The sequence below is a fragment of the Populus euphratica genome, unplaced genomic scaffold (assembly GCF_000495115.2).
Source record: "Populus euphratica unplaced genomic scaffold, PopEup_1.0 scaffold108.1, whole genome shotgun sequence".
Taxonomy (NCBI): domain Eukaryota; kingdom Viridiplantae; phylum Streptophyta; class Magnoliopsida; order Malpighiales; family Salicaceae; genus Populus; species Populus euphratica.
In genome coordinates this window covers 565,942-576,926 of record NW_011499996.1, presented here as the reverse complement: position 1 = coordinate 576,926, position 10,985 = coordinate 565,942, and the positions used below count along the sequence as shown (strand labels likewise).

The window sequence follows — 10,985 nt, the reverse complement described above, 5'->3', positions numbered from 1 at the left end:
CCTGCTCTCTTCTCTCCAACTTAGAAAATATAATAGAGCCATTATTGATAAATTAGCTAGTATACGACCTGAACCTGTTGCCATTTTTGCCGACCTTTCTCCCTCTTCACTTCAGGATCCCATCTTTTCAAGAACACAAAAAACCAATTAAATCCCAACACTCAAATCTCCATGTAGACCCCGGTGTCCCCTGTTTTCCTTTCGTCCTTTCGTTTTGCTTTTCAATTTGTTTGGACATTGCTTAAGTCTTTGTTTATAACCTGGAAAACAAACTTATAGAGAACAACGGATTCCAAAGCACCAAATCCTCATTTACTCCTAGGGATGATACAATTAGAAACAAGGATTACATAAGAGTGACAGACACCATGTTACAATGGAAACCTTACAAAGCCTCTCTCCCTCTTATCAATAAACAAAAGCTACACAGAGACACAGTTGCATCTCCCTCTTTTATTCCTTCAAAAATTCAAACATTTTTGTCTCGTCAACTTCATTACAATGTACATATCCATGAGAGTGAAAAACAATGACAACCTCAAAATAGAACACCCATTAACCTTGTATATACACTGACCAAGAAACACCAGCAGTACAACTACACCACTACCATTAGCTCTCTCTCCCTCTCATATAGTAAAAAAATTGCTGCAGTTGTTACAATTAATGGTTTCATTAATTCAATGTTCAAGCCACAGCAGAGATGCGACAGTTTCGCTGATCTCTGCTGCGACAATCAAACCCTTCAATTCTCACCGCAGCTGGCATGTCCCCAAATTTCATTCGGACACAACTTACTCCTTTACGTGCTGATGATGACGATGGAGATGGTGATGGTGGTGCAGGAGATGGAGGGGTTATTTTTTCATTACCAAATTGCACATCTTGGATTACAGGGTTTGATGCCCTGCTTGGTGGCGAACCACAGTAAAATGGTGGCGATGATGCCACTTGGAAACCAGGTTTGTCCCCACCATTACCTCCCTGCAATAATTCAGATCTATAAGTTTCCTTCAATCAGAAAATGCAAAGCAATTATAAATTCTCTTGGGACAGAAAACAATAAAAGATTCAAACAAATTCATTCCCCACATTATTTAGTAGAGAAAATTATGAGGACTTGATTATTTGCTTCAAGAAAGCGTAGACAGTAGGAAGCTCACAAATCTAACCCATGAACACAAAGAAATTCAAACAGGAACTGTGACGAAAAACAGATTCTCAGCACCATCTTGGCATATGAGAAACTTGAACCACGATGAGACCAAAAAAAGGCAAACTTCTTTGATACTTGAGTAAAAGTACACACTAACCTCAATCAAAAACAAGTAAAAACAAAAGTTGAATTTAGAAAAATAGTAAGTTCAGAAATTTGTAACCACCAATTATATCCAAAATACAGCAGCGAAGAACAAAAAAAAAAATTCAGAAATTGTTTAAATATTTAGAGACGTGGATCTCTACAAGGAGGTTGACCCTATTCACTGCCAACCTTTTAGGTTTAGCAACCAGCACAACAAGCAAAAAGTCACAAATAAAACTTTAAAAGAAAATCAGCCAGTAAAATTGCTGAAAGAAAAAGTGATGTACCTTAGTAAGAATTATGTCAAGCAGCTCCGCCCGAGCTTTAGAATCTGCCATCTCCGTATGGTGACTGCATAAAAGATAAAAGACCAGATAAGACCAAAACTTTTCACAGTAAGGGAAAAAAATATACATACTCCTAAGAAAAGGGTACAATTATGGGATCAAATAGGAAAACATACTTGACAGACAATCTTAGAGGTCTGATTTGTTCACAAAGAGAAGGATTTAAAAGTAGTAATTTCCTTGGCTTTGGGCAAACCAAAGACTCCGTCATCATCCTCCTCCTCTCCCTCTCCTCACATCCTCCTGCCATGGCGCTCTTTTCACTTATCAACAAATCACCAAAGCAAACCCCTGCACGCAAACATATAGAAAAAAAAATTAAGATCTTGTAACTTCACAAGAAACCCAAAAAAAAAAAATTGTTACAAAGCTTCAAAATTTAGGCCATAACATCATCTGGCTCTCCAATAAAATCATCAGATTATCATAAAGATATTTTTTATCCAAAAACTTATCTGGGTCACTAACAAAAACATTAAAAATTCAAAATTACATGATACAATTCCACAAAACAAAAGGAAAAAAAAAAAAACCCTTATCAAGAGAGAGAAAGAAAAAGGAGCAAGAGAACGACCTCAGCTGCCACAAAGGCCAGGAGAGATCCAAGGAGGAGGAACAGAAAGAGAAAGAGAGGGACAGAGAGAGAGAGAACGGATCAAAGTTTAGATTTTCAAGGAGAGAAAAACGAGAGAGAATGCAAGAGAGAGATTAAGGTTGGATTGAGTATATATATACAGAGATAGATATGACTGAGAAGCGTGTGGGAAGACAAGATGGGAATGGGATCTTAGGTTTGTGTGTGGTCATGAGGTAGAGTTTGTTTTGCAAGTGAAGCTGTTAGTCGTTGCTTTTTCGGTTTTGTTTTTTCGCTTATCTCTTTGCGTAGGAGATTCTTGGGAGACAATTTGCTTTATTCTCGATTTCTGATCAAAGATGGTGAATATCTAATCCACACACGATCATGTACGCATGTTTTCTTTTATTTTATTGTTCCATTTCTTTTCCTTTCGTGGTTGCAACACTTTGCCAGGCTCTAGACTCAAATCAGGCCTGTTCCTGATAATTTAGTATATAGTGTTTTTTTTTAAGAATATCCTATGGTTAAAATAATATCTTTTTAAGATTCGTTTTATTTTTAATATCATCTATTAGAATTATTAAAAAAATATTAATATAATATCTTTTCATATTAAAATTAGTTTAAAAAGTATAATAAACTATACAAACAAATACTCTCTTCATCTTAGATTAGATTGACAATCATCAATTTAATTTTTTATTTTAAAAAATTAAAATAATATTATTTTGATAAAAATAAATAAATTTTTACAATAATTTAGGTCTTAGGTGTTGTATGGCTGCACTTCCACAAATAAAATAAGTCTTTGAATTTTTTTTTTGAAAAATTAAATATGCAATGGTAAATTATAATTTATAAATAAATATATAAAAGGATAAAGAAATATAAGCATACATAAAAAAAATTAAATAATCAAGAATCCAATATTAAAAAAATAAAACACAGCAAACTCTTTTAACAATAATCATTTATGATATGCTACCATGAGCATATTGCATCTCTAACCTAGTTGAATATCATCTTAAATTATAAACTTTAACTAATTGAGAATCATCTACCTAATATGTTAATCATTAAAATTTATCTAGAAAAAACAAGAGTATAAATGAGATGAAGAGAGAAAAAATACCTTCATCATAAAAAAATATACCTACACCCATTTCTTAACCGCCCTAAAGTTTCCGTAGTCCTCTCAAATCATCCTATTAGATTGACATAAATTGTTGTATTATAATGTCGCTAGGATTCCCAAAAATTAAGGAAAAAGAATTGAAAAATAGGATTTATCATCTAATAATTAGAAGAAACTATGAATCTTAAAGATTAACACTAATTGTAAAGATTTAGGTAATGGGTTAATTATGTCTAAGTAAAGAGCGTGTCACCTTACTACATTATTTCTTACAAAATGTTATTTACTATATATTTTTCTCATAAATTTATTTTTTTATTGTCTTCAATTATCCTAATTATTTTTAACTTATTTTCAATTTATATTTTGATTTAATTTTTAATTGTTTTGTGAAAAATTTAGCATCGATCTTTAAAAATAATAGACTTATTGATTAGACCATTTGTGAGTGTTCTGTTGTCCCTTAAATAGAATACTTGTCTTTCACATAAATTTTGATATCAGCCTTTTAGAGAAGAAAACTTAGTAAATAAATCCATTCATGAAAAACTCTATATTGGTCCCTTAAAAAAAGATATAGTAGACCTAACCGATATTGGATTCTTGAAAAAGAAACTTATAAAAAAAAAGGTCATTGAAAGATCTAAACTTTGAAATTCTAGGTTAAAAACTTCAAATTTTATTTATACCAATTATTTAAAAAAAACATATATGAATGATTTTACAACAGGAAAGGTTATCTAGCAAATTAAAAACATAGTAAACCAAAAGTTACATGACTTAAAAAAAAAAGAAGATATTTTAGTTTAGTTGTAACGCTCTAGAATTCTCAATGTCACTTTAACACTTCTAGTCAACTTGCATGTGTAAATTGAGGTGTTTTTTTTTTTGAAGAACTTTTAAACATTTTAAATCAATTCCAATATCAAATATAATGTACATTACATATTCATAATTTTTCATCTCATAAAAGTTTTCTTTTCTTTCATTTTGTTTTCTTAACAAAATTTTGACAAAGTTTTTCTTAAGCATGAACTTTACTAAAATTTGCATTTCACCTTGTAATATCTCCAATGACAACACTGATGACCTAGACATCACAATTTACCATCTCAAATTGACAAGTAACTTTTAGAATGTCATATAAGTCATTATGCCCAATAATTTATTTAGGATTTTGAAATTTCTACAATATTCAACTAATTTCATATTTTATTAGTACTTAAAAGTGTATTTTTATCAAGGTTTTATATCATCATTTTGCACTTGAAGTATCAATAACTCCTTAACTAAAGCATGTTTTATAGTAACATATCTAATGATATAAGATGCCTTTAATTTGTGGTAAATATTCATTTTAAATACATGTCTATCATATAAATAAAAGGATTGATTGATGAATTTAAGAATTGAAATTGAAAGGACAAAGAGATGGCCAAATTTAAAAAAGAGATGTTGGTGCAATCCAAACCGGAACACTATTTGGTAATTGAGTCATATCTAGAGCTGTAGATCTCGGATTTAGGTCTACTTTATATGTATGGAAAGGTAAGATATAGGCCTATAACTTTCATATGAGCCCAAGATTTAAAAATATCATTTTCAAGTCCAAATTGTAGCAACAACAAAGAAGTCTGAACCTGTCCTACAACCCGCGCATTGTTCAGTATTTGGCTCATATCTAGAGTTCAAGAAGTCCAAATGACCTCTATTTTTTTATTCTGAAAAGATAAGATAATTTTCTACAACTTTCATGTTTCTAATTAGTTCCAATTCTGATGTTATCAATAACATTTTAAACAGATAAGAGAAGACAAGGATTGTCACTAAGTCAAAATTTGGCCACCTACTCATCAATTAATCATTAAATCAATAGTTCTTAATTTTGGCCTATAAAAGGAGGTATTTGCCATGCATTTAAGCATTTTGGTTTCCAGATCAAGATCATACTCTTGCTTTCTCTCTTTGTATTTTTTTAATGTTTATGTTTTGCTTTCATTAATATCTTATTTATGCTTTCATTAATATCTTATTTGTCGAAGTAATAGATAACCTAGCAAGACCAGGGTCGAACCATAGGGAGGTTAATTGTATAAATTATAGATAACAATAACACAACAATAACAATAATAGTAATAATACTAATACTAATACTAATACTAATAATAATAATAATAATAATAATAATAATAATAATAATAATACTAGTAGTAGTAGAAATAATAGTAGTAAAGAAGAAAAAGAAAAAGAAGAAGGAAAAAAAAAGAAAAATAAGAAGAAGTTAATGAGAACTTTGAGATGGAAGATCAACATAAGGATTAAATGATGATAACAACAAATATTAAGGTTAGAGGATCCACTAATAGTATGTCAAACAAGTATAGTATAAAGTATTATTATTCAATTGAAAACCACATACAAAGAAGGTTCCAATTAGATTACAAATTGTTAACATGATTACATTAGTTATCTTATTTGATTAATGCTAATACTTGTAAATCTCATCAAACATTCATGATTATAACTTACATTAACAACAAATCAAGCTCTTTTCATAGCTCAAGTATCGGTTATACCATACAGTATGGGTTATGAAAGTGCCAATCATTTATTGTACCAAGTGTTATACAACATAAATCTAAATTAATCATTTAACAAAAAATATATTAAAGAGTGAACAAGATAACAAATACAAAACATGTTAGTATCAAACATTAAGGTCCATGTTGAGTTTACACTATACTTATTCTTATACCATTAGTGTAACCTTTTCACCTTGATATAATAAACTTAGTTAAACATAATGAAAGAAAGAAAAATAAATAAACAAAATAAGAACATAAATAAGATAAAAGTTAACTAAGTAAAAGAAAGGAAATGAAAGGTATAAACTTGATATTAATGAAAACAAAACCTAAACATTACAAAAATACAAAGAAAGAAAGCAAAAGCATGATCTTTATATGGAGACCAAGATGTCTAAATGCATAGTAAATGCCTCCTTTTATAGGTCAAAATTAGGAACTATTGATTTGATGACTAATTGATGAGTGGGTGGCTAACTCTTGACTTAGTGACAATCCTTATCTTCTCTTGTCTGCCCAAAACGTCATTGATAACGTTAGAATTAGAACCACTTCAAAACATGAAAGTTGTAGGAAATTTTCTCAGCTTTCTAGAAAAAGATATAGGCTAAACACTGAATAGTGCGCGGGCTGTAGGACAAATTCAGACTTCTTTATTATTGCTTCAATTTTGACTTAAAAATAGTCTTTATAAATCTTGGGCTTCATATAAAAGTTCTAGGCCTATGTCTTACCTTTACATCCATATAAAGTAAACCTAAATCCGAGACCTACAACTCTAGATATGACCCAATTACTGAACAGTATTTCAATTTGGACTGCACCAATATCTCTTTTCTAAGTTTGACCATCTCTTTGTCCTTTCAATTTAAGTTCTTAAATTCATCAATCAATCCTTTCATTTATATGATAGGCCTACATTTAAAATGAACATTTACCATAAATTAAAGGTATCTTATATTATTAGATATGTTATTATAAAACATGCTTTAGTTAAGGAGTTATTAATACTTCAAGTGCAAAATGATGATATAAAACCTTGATAAAAATTGCACTTTTAAGTACTAATCACACCCCCCAACCAGCTTATTACTAGTCCCTAGTAATCAAAGCGTTTAAATAGAAAAATAATTTACAAATTCCACAAAACAAGGTATTCATTATTTAACTTCCATTAATCTATCCAGATAAACAAACTCTCATTAAATTTATATATCTGCTCAATACCTCTTAAAGAAGATATTAATAAACCTTCCTTTTGTGCTCAATATATCAACACATAGTTATGGGGCTTTACTTGGAAGAAAACAAAATTCTTATTCTAATGTTTAAGGTTAACTTCCTTGGGTTGAGATTTGTTTTTCTTTTTCTTTTTGTTTTTTTAAATATATATACATGTAACTTAAAACATAATGTATCTTTAACCCATGTAGCGAGCTTTTGGCTAATAACTCCCAAACCAGTTAGTCTTAAGGCATTAGGTGTTGAGACACCCCTACAAGCTTAATAACTCGGGTTGCCGATACTGATACGTAGATAGTGCAATGTTTGATTTCCTTAAGCTTTTCTCCTCAACCCATGTAACAAGCGTTAGGCCAATAGCTCCCAAATCAGTTGACTTTAGGGAATTGGGTGTTAAAGCACCTCTTCAGGCTTAATTGCTTCAGTTAGGGAGGCTATGAAACCAAACTTATCTACATTTTTATTATCGTTATTTTTTTGCTCTTTTTTTGTTTTTTTTTCAAATTATATACTATCCCTTTCCTTTAGTTGTTGCCTTTAACAAAAGAACATAAATAATGTAATAATCCAATGTGTAACCCATAATCATATGTTAAAGTGTGTGTATGAAAATTAAGGTTTAAGAATACATGTTAAATGAGCATATGAGCAGAATGAAGTGATAATAACACAAGAGTTTGTAAACCTGAATATTTCAAGAAGTATTATAGTAGACCTTGTTAAGAATGATTACTAAGATGTATCTCAATAGTCACTTTAAAAAAAGAGCTTATTTACTCTATCATCCTAGTAACAACAATTTTGCACATACTTTATGAAATAGAAAATACAATTAGTTAATTTTTTTTTAATATCACCTACTACCCTCTCCCCACAACTAAAATGAGACATTGTCCTCAATGTTCTAAGGTAGAAAGATAGAGTATAAAAGACATCACCTGAAACACCAAACACTGACAAACCTGAAACATACTTAAACAAATATAAGAAACAACAAAAGATAAATGATCCTTAAAAACTAGCAAAAGACACAAGTTTTTACAAACTAAAACTCAAATCGCAGTTGTGATTGTGGCTCACATCTTCCCTTGGTTTTACATCCAAGAACGACTTAAACGCCCTCTATGTGTCGAGGATAGGCTTCCCATCCAGTTTTCTTAAAAACTAGCAAATAAAGTCTTTTTTAGTCAAATTCCCAAGACTAAGTCAATCATGTTCTTTATAAAAATGAGTTCATAAGTCATGAATTGTATGATGCTTATCTCCACTATAATGAGACTTAATAGTCAATAAAAGATTATCTAAAGACTCTTTGTGTTTTGAAATAAATTTCAAGTTTTGTGGAATGCATGTGAGTCCTTAAAAATGGTAGGCTAGTAAAATCTACTTTCTAAGATTTCTACAATCCTCTTTTTTTTACGATAAATGATCCTTATATGCCTTAGAGTGACAAAATTTAATTACACTACTTATCTCATTTTACAATCCTCTTTTTTTTTACGATAAATGATCTTTATATGCCTTAGAGTGACAAAATTTAATGACACTACTTACCTCATTATTAGGAATACAACTTTGAAATATTTGATTAGGACAATATTTGAATAAGTAAGGGTTATCCTAACAAAATTTTTGCACATCGCTAAAAAAATTTCTTTTGTCTTTGGTACTCTAGTGAGCTAGCAAAAATTCTAAAGCAGAAAGATTGATATTTTTAGCAAACCAGGGCATTGAACTAGGAGAAAGTAAGGATTTATTAAGAAAGTAATCATCAATTGGTGTGATGTTGAATGTCGAATCTATTGTCACTCTTGATAAAAAATCTGCATCAATATTTTCGGTACCTTTTTTATCCTCGATTTCTTCTTGTTTGGTCATAGAATGATGAAATGAAATTGCTGGTGGGGAATTAGTCTTTTCTTTACAATGTTCAAATTTAACCCCTTTTTTACCCTTATAGATTGACTAGTCATCTTTCTTATAAGGTTCAAGAATTGGTTTTTGAATAACCTTACCACTACGAAAAGTGATGACTAATTTGACTTGATCCATGTGTTGACTTCCAGAACTACTTGCATTTGCATTGTATTGCCCCTTAGGATTTTACTATAGTTGAGATGTAAACTTACCTTTCTTTTGAAAACCGAGAGCAGATGTGAATTTTGCAAAAGTATCTTTAAAATCTGTTATGCTTTGAACAAGTTGAGTGTTAATTATCTCTTGCTTTTCAATGAATGCATACAAAGTCTCCTCAAAATTTCTTCTAGGAGGTGAAGCATAAGGAGATACATATCCATGAGAATTTTGGAAATTATGGTATGCTTGAAACTGTGGTTGTGAAATTTGTGTATTATCACTCTTCCAACTAAAATTTGGGTGACTTCTCTAACCAGGGTTGTATGTTTGCGAGTATGGGTTATGATTGGGTATTTGAAAACTGTTTAAAGTATAAGCTTGTTCATGAAGACATTCCTCAAAAGAAGACAAGGTTAGACAATCATTGGTTGAGTGTTCATTTATTTCACAGATTTGACAAACAATGTCTTAAATAGATTTTAATTGACCACTCTTTTTTAATTCTATTGCCTCAACTTTTCTAACTAAAGATGCAAACTTGGCTTGGAGGTCATGATCTTCCCTAAGGTTGTACATATCTCCACTAAATGTATGAGGTTGAGTTTTACTTGGTACCTCATATGTGTCTGTAGTATCCCAATTTTAAGCATTTTCAACTAGCAAGTCTAGGTACTCCATTGCTTCATTAGGGTCTTTATCTTTAAAGGTTCCATTACATATTAATTCAACCATTTGCCTATCTTTAGGTGTTAAGCCTTCATAAAAATGTAAAACCAATCTCCGTATCTTAAAACCATGATGAAGACAAGTATTAAGCAAGTCTCGATACCTATCCCAACATTGATAAAATGTTTCTCCTGGTTTTTGAGTGAAAGTGGTGATTTGTCTTTTGAAAAAGTTTATTTTATGAGATGGGAAAAACTTCTTTAAAAATTGTTGTTGTATTTCATCCCAAGCACGAATGGATCTAGGTCTCAAGTTTTGTAGCCATGTTTTAGCTTTATCTTTTAATGAAAAAGAAAAAAGCTTTAATCTAATGGTGTTCATGCTACAATTTAAATTATTATATGTGTTACAGACCTCCTTAAATTCTCTTAAATATAAGTATGGATTTTCCAAATCGAAGCCATGAAAAGAAGGTAAAAGTTGAATAATGCCTAGCTTAAAATTAAAATGAGATGCATCAGGAGGGAAAAACTATGCATGATGATGCACTTGTTCTTGTGGGATTCATGTGGTCTCTAAGTGTTCTAACACGGTTATTCTCATTATTCTCATTATAAAGTGATTGATTATCTTCTTCAGCCATATTTTCTGAAAATAATGAGGATACCCTATAAAGTCTACCATTTAATGTACGTGACCACACTCTCTTGCACATGTAGACATAGAATAAAAAGAAGAAGAAAACAAAAAAAGGAGAAACAAAACATAAGAAACAAAGTTATATACAAGAAAAGTGAAAAGAAAAAATAAAATAAATACTATAATTTATACAAAAACTTACCTCCCCGACAACGGCGCCAAAAACTTGACACGATAAAAAGATTAATGTCTTCTCCCAAATGTAGAAGTGTCGAAGTAATAAATAACCCGGCAAGACCGGGGTCGAACCACAAGAAAGTTAATTGTATAAATTATAGATAACAATAACACAATAACAATAGTAATAATACTAATAATACTACTAATAATAGTAATAGTAATAATACTAGTAGTA

The 10,985-nt window shown here is 30.5% G+C and overlaps 1 protein-coding gene across 1 annotated transcript; it reads right to left on the bottom strand.

Annotated features, from left to right (window-relative positions):
• Positions 1 to 295: 295 nt before the first annotated feature.
• LOC105140651 (uncharacterized) lies at positions 296 to 2,596 on the bottom strand. The gene is made up of 4 exons (XM_011047563.1): positions 2,225 to 2,596; positions 1,767 to 1,941; positions 1,591 to 1,654; positions 296 to 984 (listed from the first exon to the last, which is right to left on the bottom strand). Exons 2-4 carry the CDS (start codon positions 1,898 to 1,900, stop codon positions 688 to 690), a joined length of 495 nt encoding a protein of 164 aa, XP_011045865.1. The 5' UTR covers positions 1,901 to 1,941; positions 2,225 to 2,596; the 3' UTR covers positions 296 to 687.
• Between the last annotated feature and the right edge of the window lie 8,389 nt (positions 2,597 to 10,985).